At 39.3% G+C, this 23,322-nt stretch overlaps 1 protein-coding gene across 4 annotated transcripts in view; it reads left to right on the plus strand.

Moving 5' to 3' along the window:
* The window catches only part of LOC126330410 (F-box/LRR-repeat protein 2-like), a 91,647-nt gene that overhangs the window by 51,450 nt on the left and 16,875 nt on the right, over nucleotides 1-23,322 (plus strand). For 3 of the 4 annotated variants that reach the window (XR_007562898.1, XM_049996357.1, XM_049996355.1), the window contains exons 5-7: nucleotides 5,608-5,658; nucleotides 8,001-8,267; nucleotides 21,594-21,806. Coding sequence is in view for 3 of the 4 variants with exons in the window: in XM_049996357.1 (XP_049852314.1) it covers nucleotides 5,608-5,658; nucleotides 8,001-8,267; nucleotides 21,594-21,806 (531 nt within the window). In the remaining variant the exon portion in view is untranslated. The remainder of the gene's footprint in view (nucleotides 1-5,607; nucleotides 5,659-8,000; nucleotides 8,268-21,593; nucleotides 21,807-23,322) is intronic. The other variant, XM_049996356.1, reaches the window with a different exon arrangement.

Here is a 23,322-nt window from a genome sequence, read left to right on the forward strand (position 1 = left end):
TATGCAAATGATTAGCTTTTCAGAGCATTCACACAAAATGGCGCCGGTGGCGACACCTACAACGTGCTGATATGAGCAAAGTTTCCAACAGATTTCTCATACACAAACAGCAGTTGATCGGCGTTGCCTGGTGAAACATTGTTGTGATGCCTCTTGTAAGGAGGAGAAATGCGTACCATCATGTTTCCGACTTTGATAAAGGTCGGATTGTAGTCTATCGCGTTTGCGGTTTATCGTATCGCGACATTGTTGCTCACATTGGTCGAGATACAATGACTGTTAACATGATATGAAATCAGTGGGCTCAGGAGGGTAATACGGAACGATGTGCTGGATCCCAACGGCCTCGTATCACTAGCAGTCGAGATGGCAGGCATCTTATCCGCATGGCTGTAACGAATCGTGCAGCCACGTCTCGATCCCTGAGTGAACAGATGGGGGCGTTTGCAATACAACAACCATCTGCACGAAAAGTTCGACGACGTTCGCAGCAGCATGGACTATCAGCTCGGAGACCATGGCTGCGGTTACCCTTGACGCTGCATCATAGACAGGAGCGCCTGCGATGGTGTACTCAACGACGAACCTGGGTGCACGAATGGCAAAACGTCAATTTTACAGACGAATCCAGTTTCTGTTTACAGCATCATGATGGTCGCATCCGTGTTTGGCGACTTCGCGGTGAACGCACATTGGAAGCGTGTATTCGTCATCTCTATACTGGCGTATCACCCGGCGTGTGGTATGGGGTGCCATTGATTACACGTCTCGGTCACCTCTTGTTCACATTGACGGCACTTTGAACAATGGACGTTACATTTCAGATGTGTTACGACCCATGGCTCTACACTTCATTCGATCCCTGCGAAATCCTAGATTTCAGCAGGATAATGCACGACCGCATGTTGCAGGTCCTGTATGGGCATTTCTGGATACAGAAAATGTTCGACTGCTGCCCTGGCCAGTACATTCTCCAGAGCAACTGGCTCGTCATAATACGCCAGTCACTACTCTTGATGAACTGTGGTATTGTGGTGAATCTATATGGGCAGCTGTACTTGTACACGCCATCCAAGCTCTGTTTGACTCAATGCACAGGCGTATGAAGGCCATTATTACGGCCAGAGTTGGTTGTTGTGGGTACTGATTTCTTAGGATCTATGCACCCAAATTGCGTGAAAATGTAATCACATGTCAGTTCTATTATACTATATTTGTCCAATGAATACTCGTTTATCATCTGCATTTCTTCTTGCTGTAGCAATTTTAATGACCATTGTGTAGGTTCTTAGCACTGCTCTTAAATACGTCAGATTTGACGTCCCATAGATGTTCAATATTAACTTGTACATTAAAAGCCCGTTATTCTGGCACCCAACAGGCTGCAACATAACCCTGTTTACCTGTGCCCATATGCCATCGGTAGCTGTGCTCTGTCGGATATAGTTGAGAAGTGGTCGTCAAAAGTTGCCACTATCAGTCGTGTAGATTACATCAGGTCTGCTGTTCAAACACTTTGCTTTCACTGAGACGTTTAGTAGTCTGCGGTTTATGGTCAGATAGAGTCTCATTTACTATTAACTATGCACAGATAATCAGTTAGCCACATACTACACTCAGTTGATGTCCTGTACTATGGTGACGATTTTTCGAGTGCAGTAACTGAATTGATACAAAAGTTCACGTGAGGCTAAAACAGAGTTATTCAGTATTGTTTCAAATCACTGCCCTTGAACTCCACCAGTAACGTAATTGTGAAAACGATTCACACAGTAAGTAACTATTGGAGATAACACTGCTCATATTCTATTCCTATTATCATAGTGAGCATTATTGAATTGTAGCACCATTTTAGCACAGTCCGTAATACGAATTACGTATTCACTGTCCAATTACCCATTTAAAACAGACACTGAATAAATTCTCGGACAGGGAATTTAGATAATAAAAATACATTTATCACTGATCCTAAAGCGTCTGCGGTACATTCCCTTGTTTTTGGTTGATATAGATCTTGCACTTTCTACAACATTCCAGAGACTGTCTGAAATCGCTTCTGAGGAACCCGTTTCATAAGATTTTAATAATCAAACTGCAGTTTTCTGTTGTTGTTTGCTGTATTCTCATGACTTACAGCTAAAAATTTGTGTTTCTGAGCAAATGAATAGCAAGGAAAGTTCTTCTAAATGCGCACTTTCAGATACAGCAGCAACCTGTATTCAGTTATACAGTCTTATTTGCCAAAATATGGTGTTCCATTTCAATTACAGTGTCTTAGTTAAGAACGTTAATTACTCCAGAATTGAATGAATGCAAAAGTGGCCAACATATACTTGACATCAGTTACATACCGGTACTTCACTTGTATATAACACTACACCAAGAAGGAGTTGTGCAACATAAACAAAAGTCGGTAGGCGTGTATCTATAACTGGAAGATGATGTCTGTACGCGGTTGCTGGCAGCAGCGGTTGTGAGAAATGTACGGTCGCAAGAATGCCGGGCTCGAAACGGCCAAGTGGTACCACCGAGAGGGAAGACCACAGTGTTCGGCGTATGGCTCTAGAGCCGTGGCGTACTGCAACTACAGCGGTAGTTTGAGCAGTAGTTAATACCACAGAGCCATAACAAACTGTTACAAATCGGTTACTTCAAGGACAGCTCCGAGCCAACTGCCCTGTAGCGTGCATTTCACAGACCTCAAACTATCCGCATCTGCAACTTTGTTGGTGTCAAGTGCGAGATCATTGGAGGAAAGGGTGGAGATCTGTTGAGTTTTCTGATAAAAGCCGGTTCTGCCTCGATACCAGTAATGGTCGTGTGATGGTTAGGAGGTCAGTGGAGGGTCTGGAAAAAAAAAGCTCTGAGCACTATGGGACTTATTTCTGAGGTCATCAGTCCCCTAGGACTTAGAACTACTGAAACCTAACTAACCTAAGGACATCACACACATTCATGCCCGAGGCAGGATTCGAACCTGCGACTGAAGCGGTCCCGCGGTTCCAGACTGTAGCGCCTAGAACCGCTCGGCCACTACGGACGGTGGGCCTGCAACCGACCTGACTGTGTGCTAGAGGTACTGTAACCTACAACTGGAGTTACGGTCTGGGGTGCATTTCGTATGAGAGCAGGAACACAGTCGTGGTTATCCCACCTGCCCTGACTGCAAATTTGTGTCAGTCTGGTGATTAGACCTGTTGTACCGCCATTAATGAACAGCAAACAAGGGGGTGTTTTCCAACTGGATAATACTCGCCCACATACAGCTGTTGTAGCCCAAGATGCTTTACAGAGTGTCTATATGTTGCCTTGGCCTGCCTGATCACGAGATCTGCATCCAATCGAGCCCATATCTGACATCATTGGACGACAACTCCAGTTGTCATCCACAACCAGCGTTAACCGTCCTTGCTTTGACCGACCAACTGCACGACACAATGTATGCACGTCTGTCTACTTGCATTCAACATTCTGGTGGTTACACCAATTATTGATGTACCAGCATTTCACATTTGCAATGGCTTATCTCGCGCCTACATTAACCTGTGATGTTGCGATGTTAACCACTTAAATATGTTACCTAGACAAATGTATTCCCGAAATTTCATTACTCAACATTGATTATTTTTTGATGTTGCGGTTTTTTTCCGTCAGTGTATGTTCACGTAGGAACAATTATACAAAATCTAAGGTTACTGGTGTTGCTAATTAGTACAATTTTGAGGCAAACTAATTATACCAACTGATTCTAATTAACTAATTAAATGTGATGGATAATAAAGGTAACTTGGATAAGCCCTGAATTAATAGTCAAAATTTGTGGTACTGTGCATATGCCGTATAAGTGGTGAGAATAACGTATCAGCTGTGTGGAATCAACTGGCTTTGTTACAAGTCCGGCACGTTCAACAAGCGGGCATTGCAGCATACATGCTGAATATTTCTGACATGTTCGGTAGAATTCGGTCATGCCCTGGGGTGGTCAAGAATTGCTGGCTGCAGTAGCCGAGCGATTCCAAGTGCTTCAGTCTAGAAACGCGCGACCGCCACGGTCGCAGGTTCGCATCCTGCCTCAGGCATGGGTGTGTGTGATGTCCTTAGCTTAGTTAGGTTTAAGTAGCTCTAAGTTCTAGGGGACTGATGACCTCAGATGTTAAGTCCCATAGTGCTCAGAGCCATTTGAACCAGTTTGACCAACAATTTCGAGTCGTGTAGAGCCAAAAATTGTTTCAGTCACCTGTCAGACAGCTTCTGTCGTGTACCAACTCTCCACACCGATTAAAAAAAAAAAAAAGGTGTTTTAAAGTGTAATCACCATTAGCGCAGTTCTATATCGCAATTACGGTAGTGCTACCTATTGTTATGGGTACGTTTTCCAATCTATCACCTCTCAAAACAAAGTGTGGGTAAAACGTAGCTTGAGATCATTAAACGGACTGAGAAAGGTGAGAATAGAAATAAGATTATGGAAGAATGTAGTAAGATTATGAAAGAATATAGTAAGATTATGGAAGAGTGTGAAGTTTTTTCTTTTAAAGTGTATGATATTAAACTAAATAAAAGTGCACTTCAAAAGTTTGCCTCACTTTCAATTGCAGTAAAAGACACTGAATATTGAAAACCTTTAAAAAATCCCAAACTAGATCAGTTGGATGAAATTTTGTGCAGGTACTTCTGTGCCGAAAATGCCTTAAGGAAAACTAGCAACTAGGCCTATGTTTAAGGAAAAAGGTAAACACTTTCGTGATGAGATGGGATTACGTGTGTTTCCTTACGCGCCGGCCGCGGTGGTCTCGCGGTTCTAGTCGCGCAGTCCGGAACCGCGCGACTGCTATGGTCGCAGGTTCGAATCCTGCCTCGGGCATTGATGTGTGTGATGTCCTTAGGTTAGTTAGGTTTAAGTAGTTCTAAGTTCTAGGGGACTGATGACCACAGCAGTTGAGTCCCATAGTGCTCAGAGCCATTTGAACCATTTTGTTTCCTTACGGTTGGCTACACCGATTCAAAACTCGTCATGGAATTCGGAAGCTTGACATGGGTGGGGCAGATCAAAATGCGGCTGAAGAGTACAGAGAAACTTTTCTCGGTTTGGTTAAACATCATAACTTAACTGCTAATCAAATCTACAATACCGATGAAACGCGACTGCCTTGCCGTTGTTTACCTAATTAAACTTTGATAGGTAAAGATGTAGTAAAGGTAGCGATGGTATGAAGGTCCCCCGGAGGTAATCTGGGTTTGGCAAGTACGTAATAAACAGCAAGGCGCATTCTGTTGGTGAATGCATCCGGTGCTACTGCTAGTCCGTAGTTTCTCCTGTAGAGCGCCGAGTCAGTAGCTAGTTTTACCAGCCTGCAGCGAGGTCATTTTCTTTTCACCGCTGTCAAAAACTTTCAGAGGTAGGCATTTGTGGCATTATTACTGTAATTATGCCTGTGAAAGTGATCTTTATGATATTTTTGTTCTATTGCACATGTATCAAAGATTATGTTGTAATTTATGGTTAATGTTAAAGTTTTTTTCACACAATTTGTATTATCAGCCCCCAAAACAAAAGGGGTCCAAATTATAATCACTACAGAGCTTCTGTTCAATTTTATGTTGCAGATGCCCCGTAGGAGGAAACGAAAAAGAAAAACTTGGGATAAACAAGACATGGTAAGAGTATTACAGGCGCTATCAGAGAAAACAATGGGCCTAACAAAGGCAGCAAAATCGTCTTCTGTACATAGACCTATTGAAAAAAAATTTAGTCGAAAAATCGGGAGGAAGCCAATTTTGTTTGCTAATACGGAAGACGAACTTGTTAAATATTTAATTGAAATGGAATCTAAATTATATGACCTTACAAAAGACGACGTGCAGAGTTTATATTACAATTTATACAAGAAAAATGGAATCTCAGGTTCATTCAGCAGTGAAGTTGCAGGATGTGCACGGTTCACCAATTCATGAACCACCACACAAGTGTTCTGTCTGTTCTAAAACCTTCAGCAACTTCACTTTCTTGTGCTAATGGTTCACTAAGAAAGCTGTAAACAAATTTTTCAACATTCTGGAGCCTGAGCTTGATGAACATTAAGTACCCACCAGATCATATTTTCAGTGTGGGTGGAATAGAGATATCCATCGTGCAAAGCAAGGTTCTTCGAGTGATTGGTCTTAGAGGCAAACGGCAGGTTAGAGCTTTAAGTGCTGCTGAGAGAGTGACTCTCATTATTATTTTATGTTGTTTGAATGCTGTAGGAACACTTATTCCACCACTGATGATTTTCCAAGCATAAACATTGTAGAGATTTTAACAGAAGATGTCTTACCCAGTGTCATTGGAATATGCCATCTTTCTGATTTTATTCAAGGAAATCTAATTAGAGGCTGGTTTAGACACGTAATTAAGAAGACTAAGCCCACTGCAGAAGATCCTATCCTCCTAATTCTTGGTGTGTATAACACATATCCAAAAAATATTGAGATGGTTGTTATTGATTGGAATAATCGCATTACCGTCATAAGCCTCCCCCTCATACAACCCATAAAATGCAACCCTTGGACAAGACATCTATTGGCTCAATGAAATACAAGTACAGGGAAAATATTCGACAATGGATGTGCAATAATGACAGAAACCTTGGACCATGTGGCATTTCGGAACTATTTGACAAGGCTTACCTAATGTCTCAGACTGATTTAATTGCTGCCAATAATTCACAGCGTCAGGAATTTACTCTTAAACTGACTGGTTTTTGGTGAAGCCAGTTTTTCTTCCTCTGGGGGCAACATGTCATAGTTAGGTCTGTGAAGTCTCCAACATCAGTAGAATGCTTTCTCTAAAGGATAAATTGCTATTGATTCTTCTGAAGAGGTGAAATCTAAAAATTCTGTTGGGAACTCAAATAATTCCAACCACAATATTTTGCCATGTTCTTGGGATATAGGAGAAGCTGGTCCCTCCAGACTTTGCACATCAGTGAAACCTAAAGTAGCTCTTTCACCAGGAGACATTTGGCTCATTTCAAAGCCTAAACAAAAAAATGACATACAAAGACCCTAAGTTTATAAAAGTTACTTTAATATCATCATCCCCATGTAAAGTTGTGCTATTTAATGCAGAACAGAGGAGAGCAGAGAAAGAATTAAAAGGAAATTCAAAGAATTTGTGAAAGTGTCGTGAAAGAATCAAGGAAGGACCTTGTAAGAGAAAGAAAGTCACCATACCAAATGGAGAACAAGAAATCAACAGTAATAATAGTAGTAATAATAATAATAGTGCTAATAATAGATTCTCGAGAAGTTTACAAGAGAAAATTGCTTCTATCACTAAGAGATTTTGATGGCGAGTCATGTTATTCAGACTTAGATTCGGGTGAGTCCGATCCTAAAGCTGCATTTGATGTTAGCAAGCCTATCAGTGATGACACTGCTTGCCTAGGTGTGATATGATGTATACAGAAGATGGCGTTGGTGAACTGTGGGTGTAGCGTATGCTCTCTGAAATGTCAGCTCATAGTGAGTGTGCCGGTTGTAAGACTCAATTTATGCGGTTGTAAGACTAATTTATGTGTGTGATTTGTGTAAATAGATAAAGTGTTTTTCAAAGTATTGAAGCTGTAAGGATCTTGGTAAACACGATTTTTTAAATAAATCTAAGTATGATCTCGAAGTAGAATTGTACATTGTACACTCTTATAATTATATTTGACTTAATAAATCTGTCTTTCTTGCAAATTCTGGTTTAATATTTTGAATTTATCCCATGTGGCTCAAATTACCAGCAAAATATTTTCCCAGATTGCGCAGGGCTCCATCAAACAAATTGTATTTTTTTGCCCCAACCAACATTCCTCAAAAAATGTTGTATAAATAAGTCAAAGACGTGACACAGTATGTGCACAGCAGATCCTACATAGATAGGAAAGAAATTGTGGCAATATGTATGAAAAATCAAAATTATACCACCTCTTCCTCTACGTGTTGGCTGATTATAGTCCACTTGGTACCAGCAGGTAATGCCGGTGACACCAGTGGACTTGTTGCCAGATGAGATGCTGCTAGAGATCCTGTCACGGCTGTCAGTGGACGAGTTACTGGGTGCTGCCTCTCGCGTCTGCTCCCGCTGGGAGCGGCTGTGCCTGGAGGTGGCCGTGTGGCGTCGTTCTAGTGGCGGGCTCTGCTACCACGGCACCTCCGACTGGCCCTCCCCTGCAAAGGCACCCAGGCCCACCATCTGCATACATGCCCGCGATGATGTCGGCCGTGTTCTTGGGGAGGTATTGATTACCATTATGATTTGTTATTGTAAATGTGTTAAGTGCATGCACTTCCACAGAAATTTATCCGAAATGGGGCCAAGATTCTAAAAATGCCAGTTCTTGCTCAGTTGATTCAATGAGGAGGACAAAAGTTTATTTTATGGACATCCACAGCTAAAAGACTTCGTGTTGAGTAAACAGCTCCTCTGCAGCTGTATTGTTACATTATTTAAAAAGTGTAACCAGTTTCGTAACATTAGTTACATCATTAAGTGGAGTTATGAATAGAAAGAGCCATGAAAGAATTCCAGGAAGTGACAACCTTGGTTAGAAAGAATGTCAGATCATTGCCATAATTAGCTGAATGCAATTAATCTGACGTTTGGTGATGACCAATACTTACAATTACAACATGATACTGGAGTAAAATTAATATTAAACATTTTCTCCCAATTTATAGAATTTTACTCCATTCTAAACATTGTGCCAGAGCCCACAGTAGACTAGTGTAGAAGGGGAGCTAATAGCCAGAACCTCAAAAGGAAAATAAAAAACTGTTAAGTATGGTGTGAGGGAGGAAACAAATGGGAACAGAAGAAAGGAAAACCAGAGAAAACCATATGACGTTCTACTGGATCCAGTGAGTGGAATACAGGGCAGCACCATAGCTGGCTGCAGACTAACATGGCAATGTGTGAAGGGCCCCCAGGCATGTGGCACAGTTGCAGAAGAGCTAAGATGGACTCTTGAATGTGAGAAAAATTCTAGGATTTGGGTCAATACAAGATAACAAATTCAAATATTACAATAAAACATATAAACTGGGCACTATTTAGAGGCATAAATGGCTTAGTGTGGGAAACTATAAAAATGTCAAAACTCTTTGAAAAACTTAAAGTGGAGGGACTCATAAAATATCAGACCATAAAAAGACCCAGGAGGGCAGGGCATAATAAGGTTCAAATGGCTCTAAGCACTGTGGGACTTAACATCTGAGGTCATCAGTCCCCTAGACTTAGAACTACTTAAACCTAACTAACCTAAGGACATCACACACATACTTGCCTGAGGCAGGATTCAAACCTGCGACCGTAGCGGTCGTGCAGTAGGGCATAATACATTAGATAAATGTACTACTAAAATCGTCTCATATCATAGTGTTCTATGCTATGGTAGTATTTCATGTTGTGTGGGCAAACAGCTTTTAATGTGTAAGATTGTCCCATTATATTTCATTCCCAGGAATAATGGGGAGAGATTCAGACATAGGGAAAAGAACGAATGGAGGGTGATCCTTTCAAGTCTCCAGGGGTTTACTGGATTATATGTAATGACTGCCTGAATGAATATATCAGCCAGGTGGGTAGATTTAGAGAACATTCGTCTGGCTTGGGTTCTAACTCAGATTTGAGATCTCTCTTTTCTGAGACAGGTAACTCTGCTACTAGACATTTTGTCCAGCCTCTTGATGTTGCGTAGGCAACGTAAGGGCAGTGTACTTAATGGTCTAGAAGAGCTAAAGATTTACCATGCCTAAAAACAATTTTCTAGCCGTACTCTCATCACCAAACTTGAGTTGTAACATAAATCGTCCTAAGCTAATTTTGATTATATAAATGAATAACCCTGCCCATTTACCTGTTTGTACATTGCACATTGCCTCATTCTCCCTCCCCTCCCATCCACCCCTTCATCATTGCATCATTGTTTTTTTTTAATGATTTGATATTTTATGGGTCCTTCTCCCCTTAGTTTTAACATTTTTAATAGTTTCCCACACTATGCCATTTATGCCCTCTAATAGTATACAGTTTATATGTTCTTTTGTGTCTGACTTTGTAACCTTGCGTTAACCCAATATCATAGTACTTTTTTCACACTCGAGAGTCTGCCACAGCTCTTCTGGACATGCGACACCTGTCTAGTGGCCCAGCGTATATTTCCGTGTTAGTTTGCGGTCAGCTGTGGTGTTGTACTGTACTCCACTTGTCAGATCCAGTTTTTCCTTTTTTCTGTTTCCCCCCCCCCTCCCCCCCCCCCCCCCCCCCCCCGTTCCTCTCATCCCACTGTACTTTAAAAGTTTATTTATATAATGTTTTAGATTCTGGCTATCAGCCCCCCTTCTACACAGGTCTGTTGTGGCCTGTGACATTGTTTTTAGAACGGAGGGAAATTCTAGATATCAGGGGAGAAAGTTTAATATCAATTGTACTACAGTATCATGCTGAAATTGTAAGTATGAGTCATTGCCATGTTTTATATTACTTGCATTCAGCCATTTTTGGAAATGTTCTGATATTCTTTTTATCCAAGGTTGTCACTTCAGGGTATTATTTCACGTTTTCTTTTTATTCAGGACTTAAGCTGATAATGTAACTAATGTTACAAAACTGATTGTGCTTTTTAAAGTAATAATACAGTTGCAGCAGTGATTCTGATAATAAACTATTCTCCAAAAATGAAATTTGACACGAGCGGCACACAACATTATATATCTCAAACAACTGATAGGTACCCTGTCATTGCTTTTTAGGTAGAGTGCATTGAAACCAAAGTGGTAAGCATATTTTGTTAGCCTATGCTGGTATGCTTTGCCTAGGCATATTCAGTGGTTTCCTGGTGCTAAGAAACATCATACCAGCTCCCTTAAGAAGGCAGCAAGCCCTCACTTGGTTTTCTGTGAGAATACAGAATAATCATTGTCTTTCCATAAAAAATATCAGTCAGTGAGGTTCTGCAATCCGATTATCAAACAGTCTTGAGAACAACCTTGAGCTTATTAGCCAGTAGCTTCAACTGTCTATCTGAATATTTAGTACTCCAGAGAGTCTTCTTGTGTGTCACAGCCAACTGTCAAAGTCCCGGGCTTCAAACTTTCCTCATGTAGCCTGATTCAAACTGAATCAAATGAGATGTAGGACAGAAAGAATAGCTCCCACTTTCTACAGTTGAGGATGGCAGTTTTTCACAATCTGTGAATGCAGCAAAGCTGTGCGGATGGTACCACATATTGAAGAACTACATCATTATATTATCTATTATCTGTGTGTTCTCCATTTTGTTTATGTAACTAGCTGTTTATAATTTATTTCTTTGTAACTATTAATGTACTTTTTATTATTGTGGTGCATCAAATGCTAAATAAACAAACGAAATTAGTACAAGCAAAGTACATACACTGCCCAACAAAAGTTTGGAATACTATCGTAAAATGTAGTCTACAATATTAGAGGTCACTTTGACCTAGGCACTTCATGCATTATCCAGTTAGAGCCAATGTACTGGATGATTACTACTGGCATCTTTTGTGGCTGTTTCCCAATCATTTAAAAATATCGTGCTGCAGCGGGACACAATGGGCAATCCAGTATCAACAACAGTTTCGTTCAGTTTGTGTTTGGCACTGCAATAACATGCCACATAGAAGCATACAACACTTGATAGAATCAGGATAGTGCATTTACTTTCAACTGGCCAAACAAAGCAAGATATTGTCAATCAGTTACATGTCAAAGTGGTGTGTCTAGTGTGTGGAGAAAATGCAGAGAGGTGGGTAATGTGAACAACAGGCATCATAGTGGTCATTCTTGTATGACAACACCAATGCAGGAGCTTGTCCTTCAACTGTCGGCTTGCAGGCACCCTGCATCAGTTGTCAGAAATATTGGAAATGACTTCTCCCGGGCAGCAGGGATTCGTATCTTAGACCAAACAGTGCATAGAAGATTGCATCCGGGTGGTCTTCATTCCAGAAGATTGATTAGAAGTTTTGCACCAAACTGACACAACTGGAGGACCAGTGCTCTTGCACATCAATATTCGACGATTGCAGAATGTTTGCTGATGAGACCAGGATCAGTTTGCAACCAAACACTAGATGTATTTGGAGAGATGCTAGACAACACCAGGGATGCTGATACATTCACTAAGTCCATCCATTTGCAGGTGGAAGTGTAAAGTTCTGGGTGGCAATAATGGTGGGACTGCGGATCCCTCTAATTCCAATCTATAGCAATTTGACTGGTCTCTGATAGCGCCAAGAGGTCCTACAAATGATAGCAAGGCACTACAGATGTGAAGTCAGTGACTACTTCATCCTAGTTGTTGACAATGCACGCACCATGCTCTATAGTGCGTTTAAAATAAGTTGCGACTTTTGACAGTTCAGTATGGAGTGAGTGGAGGGTTGCATAGTTGCCAGTGTGTGCTAGGCACATCAGCACGTGATCACAGTATAATGCCAGGCATACTTGGTGCGGAACCTGTTAGGCTCGCTTGACTGCGTGAACAGTAAGTTGTGCAAGCCGGTCAGGGAGGAGAGAATTAGTGTTTAACATCCATTGACAACGATGCCATTAGAGATGGAGCACATGGTCAGATTAGGGAAGGATGGAGAAGGAAAGTGGCCATGCCCTCTTGAAGTAACCATCCCGGCGTTTGCCTTAAATGATATAGAGAAAGCACAGAAAACCTAAATCAGGATGGCTGAACATGGGTTTGAACCTTTTTCCTCCCGGATGTAAGTCCAGTGTGCTAACCACAGTGCTGCCCTGCTGCAAGCTAGCAAATCTGCGGTCTTAGTTAAATGATTTTGAAGAAACTATTCGGTAATAATCTATCATTCCCACACATCTTATAGTTTAATTCATCAGTTTCATAATGCATGGCCTATCATTTTATTAGTGTCATAGTTATTCCCGACATTTTGATAGTAAGTAAACTACTTAGTTTGCAATGAAAAATAGGTATCACTATGAATTTGTGTTTGTTGCAGGTTAGGTTAAATTTTGCTACATATTAAATGGAGATGATAAATTGAATTACTTTTTAAAGTTGGAAGGACATTGCTGTCTGTTTTCCAATATTGAGAAAATGGAATGTATGTAAAGTGCTGCATGATGAACTCGTATGTCTGTGAAAAGACTAGAATGAAAGATTCAAAAATTTCTCGTATCTCCTAAACAGTTTGAGATATGGAAACAAGATTTTGGCAAATGATACTGTCCAAAGGTGAGAGTGTTTTGCCATATGTGAAACTTCCATATCTACCACGGTATTCAAACAACTACAGATTTTTCAGTGATGTAATTTAATTATTGAAGGCCATCAATAGCTGGTGAAACAAGAACTGCTGTGGGTTTTTTAATAATATATGTGAAGAAGTTATAAGTTAGTTTTTGTATTGCGAATGGGCTGTTCTATAAACTATTGACCTGACCTGCACTCAGTTGTTAGTTTAATAATACACTATTTCAGGAATCTGTTGCAATTTCAACTGCATTAGAATATTAGTGAGGTGAATATTTATAAACTCTGTTGTGTTTTGATGAAAGAAGCAGAAGTATTCTTCAAAACACATTACAGTCGTTCATGAATCAGTGTCTCATCAACTACCTTCTTCGTATGGCTGACAACTTAAGCCTAGTCCTTTTGTGTAACCTTTGTTGTGGCTTCTTTTGTCAGGATTTCAACCTAAGTGAACGTAAGTTTCTTGTTGTTTTTTGCCACTTTATTTTTTACCTACTCTGTGAGGAGCATGATATGGAGGAAACCTGATTAAGCTATTCCCTTTACAATTACCCAGTTCGTTGACCTGGTAGTGTGAAGTTTTTACATGTATTACACTACAAGTTCCATTAACTTCGTCTTACACATGCTTCAACTTTACCTCAAGGAACATTTCTTCATAGCCAGAGTAAAATACCCACTTTCCTTGACTGCATTGTTGGAGCTTTATACATCACAACAGAGTGGTGTGGCGCTGTGTCCATTACTATTCTCAAAATCTGTGGAATGTTTTGCAGCAGAATGTTATCTTCCTAGCTGATGAATGTGTTCATGGATGATGCTTTTATTGCAAATTTTGTATTCAGATGTACTGCACATTTGTTTCTAATGCAATGGCAACACAATGGCATGTTCACAATATCTGACAACTACAGAACACTTCAGTGACAGAAAATACGACTTTGTAATGAGATCTGATGCATCTAATATGTGACACCATGTGGGACTCTTTGTTCATGGTTTGTCGACAGGGGAACTTTACCAGCCGAACCGCTGGCGGTTGTGAAAGGGGAAAGTTGGCTCTCCATTGGTATTACCTGGGCAGTGGTGTCGTGTACCCTACCGGTCAGCCAAATGTGAAAAGTCACAACTACTTGTAAACGTACTATAGTAGTGTCTAAGTTTTTCAGAGATTCAACATCAACTGACTGCATTGGGCAGTAAAGTCTCCAGACAAGAATGCAGTTGAGAATGGAACCTGTTCAAGGTGGCCATTGCACAACATCCAAATCGACCTGACAATTTTCAGGATGCCACTGAAGCTCCCATTGAGGAGTGGAACCTCATACCCCAAGATAAAGTTGATGGTCTCACACAGAGTGTGCCTCACAGAGTGGAAGTACTCATCTGTGTGTGGGGAGGACATACTCACTACTAAAGACTGATAATCTTCATCATGAGATGAAGACTTTCACTGTTTTTGTTTACAAGCTATACACTTAGGAGAGAGTCTGCTTTGTATTTTAATGATTTTTTGTAAATAATAAAAATTGTTCTTGTTTTTGGAAGAAATGATGTTTATTCTGTTAATAAGGTATTGCCACCATTTTGTTTTAGTGATCTAATATTGAAAACTTCTTATGATTAAATCCAGAGTATTCAGTTTGAAAAAATAAAATAAAAAATCAGGACAATTGAGAAAATCCTTTTCCATATATATCTTTTGTTTCCTTTGGTGCTTATTAAGTGTATAGATTGAATTAAATTGAGATAGATTACAACGCAATCTCACCCTCTTCTCAGCTAGTCTTTCCTTTCATGTCCTCCGACTCTTATAAATGCAGTCTGATATCTGTATGTGTTATGAGTAATCTTTCCTCCCAGTATTTTATCCTTCTATCTTGAAATTTCCGAAGAGAGTATTCCAGTCAATGTTATCAAAAGTTTTCTCAGAATTCACAAACATTAGAAACGTAGATTTGCCTTTGTTTAACATATTTCCTAAGATAAGTCATAGTGTCAATATTTGCATATGCATTCCCAAATTTCTCTGGAACCAAAACTAATCTTTCCCATGTTGACTTCTTAATATATTTTCTATTCTTCTGTAAATAATGCATATAAGTATTTTGCAACTATGACTTGTTAGCTGCTGGTTCAGTGGTGTTCACACCTATCAGCATCTTCCTTCTTTTCTCCTTGAATTCTGGGGATATTGTGCCTGTTCACATAACTTCCATACAAGGTGGAATAATTTTCTCATAGATGGCTATTCCAAGAATCTCAGAAATTCTGAGGGGCATTGGTTCCCACTTACACATTGTTCTCACAGTAACATATCTTCCATCTCATCTGAATTGACTCCTTATTCCCTTTCTGTAATACTGTTTTGAAGTTCATTTTCGTTGCACTGCCCTTTTGTATATTTCTTTCACCATCCAGCTTCACCTCCCTTGCTTAGTTGTGGCTAGCTATCAGAGCTCCTGTAGATAAGATGGTTCGACAAATTTACATTTGTCCCCTAGCCGTCCCTGCTTAGCCGTTTCACACTTTCTGTCAGTCTCATTTTTAGAGGTCTATATTCCCTTTTGCCTGAGGTATATATTTCCTTTTGCCTGCTTTATTTGCTGCATTTATGTGTTTTCCCCTTTAGTGTGTGTGTGTGTGTGTGTGTTTACTGCTGACAAAGACCTTAATGGCCGGAAGCTTTAATTGTGTAAATCTCTTAGTACCATTAAGTTCTGAAGCTAAATTTGAAGAAATGTTGTCGTTCCTCCAGATTACTTATATTTACTATGAAGTGGTTTGTTTCTTTTTAACATTTCGTTCCATGTTATCTTCTCGAATGATAACGTCTGCAATTTGCGATTGGACAAAAGGAATTAGCTTATCCTGTTATTCAACACTCTCCTTCAGGGTGTGCAATCTCTGATTTACAACATCGAATGTAACATTGCATATGCTTCGAAATGATTCAAATTTGTTGACAAGTTCCATTTCTACATTATTACATTTATCTTCAATGTCAAATTCTAATTTTTTAGCTGAATCTTGAAGATGCTCATCATGTCTCTGGTTAAATTCAGCAAATAGTTGATTAACATGAGTATTCAAAGAACTAGTGAGTTCACTCTTGGGTAAATCTAACTTCAGATTTTCTGCCTTACTACTTAAAGAGTCAAATTCAGTCTTTAATAAAACTATATTTACTGCTTGACTGTTCAAGGTTTCACTTTGATTACTTAAAATTTCACTCTGGTCATATAATTTCCCACTTAGAATGGCTGAATGAGCCTTCTGGTCATCTAACTTAGCATGTAATCTAGAATGTTCTGAGCCTATCTCTTTTTTAAAGCAGCAATTTGGTCGTTTACAGCTGCTGAATCTGCTCACTGGGCTTTAATTAAATTCACTAATCCAGGCAAGTCTGGCATTTCCCTAGTCACTTTAATAGTCACTGGTTTTGCTAGTTGCTGTCCTTGATCCATATTCTTTTTACTCTTAGCTCTGGTGATCATTAAAAAAATCACCTCTGAAGGTAATAACTATACTAACAGTTTAACCTTAACAGTTCCCTCAAAATTCCCATTTTCTTCCTGTCCTGTCGCTTGGGTCACCATGTTCTAACGTTTTTCGGATGACAAGAGACAGTGTGGTATTGGATTGTGAGACTCACACATCTCTCAAATCAGTTAACTTGGACGTTGTGTGTAGCCAATCCTCTTCTCTGGGTAATCAGCTATGTTGATCTCCCAAAAGCTTCTTCTCCAAAGACTATAGCTGATTAAAGGAATTTATTAAACTACTTCTCTATCCTTGAAATAATTTGGGTACTCGTAGAATACGTTTCAGTTCAATCACATTATATTTTCAACTTCCACAGACAACAACTTCTTCAAGCTAACTTAGTCCTTAAATATTAGACTCATTTACATATATTCAGATATCATTGGTTTGATAACCAAATAATTTATGAACATCATACATGTGTCTTGCTTTGTTCGCAGCTGAGACATGAACTAAGTTAAAAGTCTCTAGTCTCAAGCGAGTCCAATACGTGAATCAACATAGAAATCTATATTCAGTTGTTCATTAGTCTTTTTACAATAACACAGACATTAAAGAGCACAGAATACTACATAAACTTTTCTTGTTCTTCTCTAGCCATACACGGAAACTCTGTGGACCATACAGCAGGTACTTGTCTGCCGCCATTCGGCCACCAGGTCCATCTTTTTCTCATAACTGTTTTCTGACCTGCACATACAAACAGGTGATGCACAGCAGGTCATATTCGTTTTTCCCACTCACCTCTAAAATATCGGCTGTTCGAAACAGTGGAAGACTGAGTGGTTCTAGAATTTACTCCAAAATTCTCAAAGCATTACACATTGCCCTCTTGAGGTTAAAAGTATTATTCATTGTCTCTTTTTGACATTTTAAAGTATCATCTCAGCTTTAACTTCTGTTGTGAAAAATCTTGTATGTTTGTAGTTTTGCTGAACTGTTTAACACTGTTGCTGATTTGTACATCTACCTCTTCACACATATTTGGTACACCATTGTGAAGTGCATGCCAGAGTGTTTTTAGCATGATAGGATTTCCTCTCATTCTAATCATATATGGAACATTGGAAGGCTGACTGCTTAAACACCTCTGTAGGTGCTGTAATCATTCTAAGTTTGTTTTCATGATTTCTATAAGAGTGATACATGGGGAAGAAGGTCTCTACAATCTTCACTTAATATTGATTCTTAAACTTTTATAAGTTGGTTTCCATGGGATCATTTGTGTGTGCGACTCTTCAAGAATCTACCAGCTAAGGGTATCCAAATTTTTAATGCTCCCCTTTGGCTCAGACAAATCTGTGGCCACTGGTGCCACCCATCTTTCTATATGTTAAATATTCCCTCTTAGTCCTATTTGGTAGGATCCCACACACTTCAGCAATATTCTAAGATGGGGCACACAAGTGATCTGTTGACAGTGTCCTTTGTATATTGAGTGCATTTTCCCACTACCCTGACAATTGAGCCTGTGTAATCATTCAATTGCATATCCATTCAAACTGTTATAACAACATTTTTATACGAATTGAATGATCCAAATTGAGACTCATTGATAGTGTAACTCATAGGAGAATACTTTGCTGTGCTTCGTCAAGTGCATTTAAAGCAAGTTGCCATATTTGGAATATTATCAAGATCTGATATTATTTGTGCAGCTTTCTTCAGACAATACTTCATTACAGATAACTGCATTATCTGTGATAACTCTGAGGTTACTACTAATATTGTCTGCAAGATCATTGCTCCACAACAAGAACAGTACAGATCCCAGTATAGTTTCCTGGCTCACATCTAATGTTGTTTCTGCTTTTCTTGGTGACTCTGCATCCAAGATAACATGCTGCATCCTCCCTACCAAGAAATTATCAGTCATCTCATAAATTTTGTTTGAGTGACCAAATGATCATAGTTCTATTAGTAAATCCTTTTCAGAAGTCAAGAAATACTACACCTGCATTATTAGCTTGATCCTTGGCTTTCAGGATGCCATATGAGAAACAAGATGTACAATAAAATATTGGACAAGTAAATTTATATCTATATCTATATGGATTCTCTGCAAATCAGATTTTAAGTGCCTGCCAGAGGGTTCATCGAACCAATTTCACAATTCTCTATTATTCCAATCTCATATAGCGTGCGGAAAAAATGAACACCTATATCTTTCCGTGCCAGCTCTGATTTCCCTTATTTTATTATGGTGGTTGTTTCTCCCTGCATAGGTCGGCATCACCAAAATATTTTCGCATTTGGAGTGGAAAGTTGGTTATTGAACTTTCATGAGAAGATTCTGCCGTAACGAAATCGCTTTTCTTTTAATGATGTCCACCCCAAATCCTGTATCACTTCAGTGACACTCTCTCCCCTCTTCCCGATAATACAAAACATGCTGCCCTTCTTTGAACTTTTTCGATGTACTTCGTGAGTGCTATCTGGTAAGGATCCCACACCAACAGCAAGAGTAGTTTAGGCAGTTCCTTTAGTAGCTCTGTTACATTTTCTAAGTGTCCTGCCAATAAAATGCAGTCTTTGGTTAGTCTTCCACATGACATTTTCTATGTATTCCTTCCAGTTTAAGTTGTTCGTAATTGTAATTCCTAGTTATTTAGTTGAATTTACGGCCTTTAGATTTGACTGATTTATCATGTAACCAAAGTTGAACAGATTCCTTGCAGCACTCATGTGGATGACCTCACAATATTCGTTATTTAGGGTCAATTGCCAATTTTCACACCATACAGATATCTTTTCTAAATCATTTTCCAATTTGTTTTGATTTGCTGATGACTTTAGTAGCCGATAAGTGACAATGTCGTCTGCAAACAACCTAAGATGGCTGCTCAGATTGTCTCCCTAATCGTTTATCTATATAAGGAATAGCAAATGGCCTATACTACTATCTTGGGGAGTGTGTAATGGAATGAGTAACCTAATGTGAACAAATTTACTACCCTTAATTTTAGGTTCTCTGTCATCCGTGAGTGTCTGTGCTCTAAACTTTGGTGCCGAAAACTTTAGTGTGAAATATGAGGAATTGTTATAAAATAGCTGTCTGTTGCTGTAAAACATTTTATTTCAAAAACATACATATTTAGTCACTGTCACCCTCAATAAGCTCCCCTTGTCTATCACTACAAAACTCCATGCATATTTTCCATTGATGGAAACAGTGCTTGAAGTCTTCCTCTGTGAGCTTCTTGATGTCATGTGCCACTTTTTCTTTCACCACTTCAATAGACTCCAGTCTTGTCCCTTTTAATGCAAATTTGACCTTGGGGAATAGAAATAAGTCATATGATGCTAGGTCAGGCAATAAGGTGGATGGTTTAACACTGGGATGCTGTACTTCCTTAGAAACCTCTTAACAGACAATGCAATATGAGCTGGAGCATTGTCTTGATGCAGAACCCCTGACTTGTTCTTCCACAGTTTGGTTCACTTTTTCTTATTTTCTCATGGAGCTGAGCAAGAACCTCAAGGTAGTAATGTTGGTTAATGATTTGACCTTCAATAACCCAGTGAAGATACCCTATTCCATGAATATAGGAAAAAGAATCTTCATCACTTTGACTCTTGATTAGCTGATTTAAGCATTTTTCAATCTCAGTTAAGTTGGACCCTTTGTGTGCATTAATTGGCACTTGGTTTCTGGATCATAAGTGAAAAACATAGATTCACTACATTTTATTGCCCTTTTCAAGTAGTTAGAATCATTATCAATGGTATTCAAAGTGTCAGTACAGACATTTTCACAAGCTTCTTTTTGTTCAGTCATGACAATTTTTGGCACCAGTTTTGTACACACTTTTCTCACATTAAATTGCCTATGTAAAATTTGCCGTAAGTATTCCTTGTCATTTCCTACAGCTTCACCAATTGGTTGAATAGTCAGCCGACAGTCAGATCAAATCAGATTACACACCTTTTCAATATTTGCATAAGTTTTTTATACTGAAGCTTGTCAGGGGAATGACTCATCTTCAATATCTTGTTGACCATTTTGGAAATGCTTGAACTGCTCAGAAAATCATGTACAAGATAAACAGTCTTCACCATACACTTCTTTTAGTAAAAGATAGATTGCAGTAGCACTTTTTCAAAGTTTCACGTGAAACTGTATGACAATTTATTGCTTTATTATTACGCTTGTCATTCTTCTGACAGAACAGAATAACAACTCTTACACATGCAGAGACCATGCACACGTGATTTGTCTACAGACACCAGAGAAGGTGAATTTGACTGAGAAGGCTTCAGGCTTTAGGTTATTGGTCATTCATCTTTGGTGCATGTGTACCTAATCTGTGACAGCATCAGTCCCATTATTTTATAGCTACACCTCATATGTAAAACAGGATTTCATTTATAACATCTGTCTGTGAAAGTCCTACTCTTCTGCCTGAATTTTTTTGTGTAGCTGTATGATAATTAGAGTTGTGCCTGCACATTGTACCCTTTAGGCTCAAAAACTGGAATTATGTTATTAATATTTAAAATGTGGCAACAATGAGTTGTAATGGTGACTGGTTTTCACTATGTAGACTTGCGTGCTTGTGCTTCTACCAGTATACAATTGTTGCATTTATTTATTAGCTTTCCATAACCATTAATGTTCAGAATTTGGTTCAAAATCTTTTGGGTGCTATCTGCTGTCAGAAGTGTTGCAATTTTTTACCGATATTTCTTTTCTCTTTTTCTCCTTCTGTTAATTTCTCTACACATGCAATCTTATAATAGTAGTGAATGCTAGCTATGTATTCATTTTAGGTTTGGCTGCGTCGTGGATGTGTTGCTTTGAGAAGACTTATGCTACACATGTGCAGACTAGGTGATGCAGGGCGTCTGCTTCAAATGACTGCCAAGGCTTTTCCAAGTATACAAGAACTCAGCTTACAAGAATGCACACCACTCAGCATACCTGACTACTGTTTACTTGCTGGCTTTACTGAACTACAGGCCCTCAACTTGTCACGTTGTAAGGTTGGTTGTAAAGCATTTATTTTTTTAATATTTTATGTATGAATGCTTTTAGTGAAGCAAAATGGTAATGGTAGTGTAAAATGTACTGTCTGTTTTTCTGGGATAGCATTTACATTATGGTCTGTCCTTGGCCAAATTCGACTAAAAATGTGAACAAGCACAGAAATGTTATGATTACTTATTACTGCTAATACTTACTTGAGTGCAAAAACTGGGGAAAATACTCCTATACCTCAGAAACATCAATACATTATCCTCTCTGAGGCCCCTTGGTGAAGTCAGTATAATAAATAATCAAGTTAAAATACTTAATAACAAATAACTTTTCCATTTCAGTTTTCAGTTCAGTTCATTTTCTTGTACTTGTTTTTACATGATTCCTAAAAATCAATGTTCAGTCAACATTCCTTGTGGATATGGCATCACAGTAGCTTTATGAATAAAGCTTGGCAGTCTCCATGAGCAATATATCACCAATAAGAAAAATGTTTTCATGCATGAGCAGCTTAAAAGGATTTTGTGTGCTGTTTTATAAGAAATAAGAAAGTGAGTCACTTTTTACAACATTATGTTCCAAAAAAGAATTTAGTATCTTGAGATGGGTGTAGGGTCTCCAGTATCATCAGTATTTTAAGACTAAGAACTTGCCTAGATCTGTTTTTGGTAATTATAAGAGCAACATGTATAAAAAGTCGTATAATTTATGTGTTGTTAATTGAAAAGTGAATCACTATAAACACAAATCCGCAGCTCATGGTCTAGAGGCTAGCATTGCTGTTTCTGGCCCATGGGGTCTCAGATTCAATTCCTGGCTGGGTCGGGGATTTTCTCCGGACGGGGACTGGGTATTTATGTTGTCCTCATCATTTCATCATCATCATTCAGGAAAATGGTGGGACTGGACAGTGTAAAGATTGACAATTTGTTCAGGTCCTAATAATTGTGTCATTGAGCATACCACAAACCAAACATTGTCATCATACAAGCTCGACATAAATTGTTCTGATACCGTGCACCGCGGAATTTGAATCCACGCCAGACGTCATGAATGTCGAAGACCCATAGAGGTCTCTACACCATCGCGCCGGAAGCTGTGGCGGCGCTCGCCTCCTGGCCCGCTTTTAGTGTGGGGGCGCCACAGTGGAACACGTGGTCCTAGCAGTGCACCCGAGAGCGTACTTAAGCGCCGGCCACTAGCTCAGCCAGTCAGTCTAATCTCGCTTACGTCAGTTTACACCTCGCTTGCGATAGACTGATTTCTTCCTGGTTTGTGTACGAGTTTGTTTCCTTGTGACTCTGTTGTTCGGTCTTGTCGTATTCGTTCTGTCCTACGTTTGTCGTGTCCTTCCTTTTCGTTGTGTTATTGTTCGCGGGTCTCTCTGCAGGTCCCACCGCACCTTCGGTCAGTGCTATCCTGCGACCGTCCTGGTTGCAGTTACAACAATTGTAATTAATGTAATCAGTATGAACAGAATCATCAGTTTTTATTTAGAAGTTAGAATTTTCTGCAATATTT

The sequence above is a fragment of the Schistocerca gregaria genome, chromosome 2 (genome assembly GCF_023897955.1).
Source record: "Schistocerca gregaria isolate iqSchGreg1 chromosome 2, iqSchGreg1.2, whole genome shotgun sequence".
Lineage (NCBI taxonomy): Eukaryota > Metazoa > Arthropoda > Insecta > Orthoptera > Acrididae > Schistocerca > Schistocerca gregaria.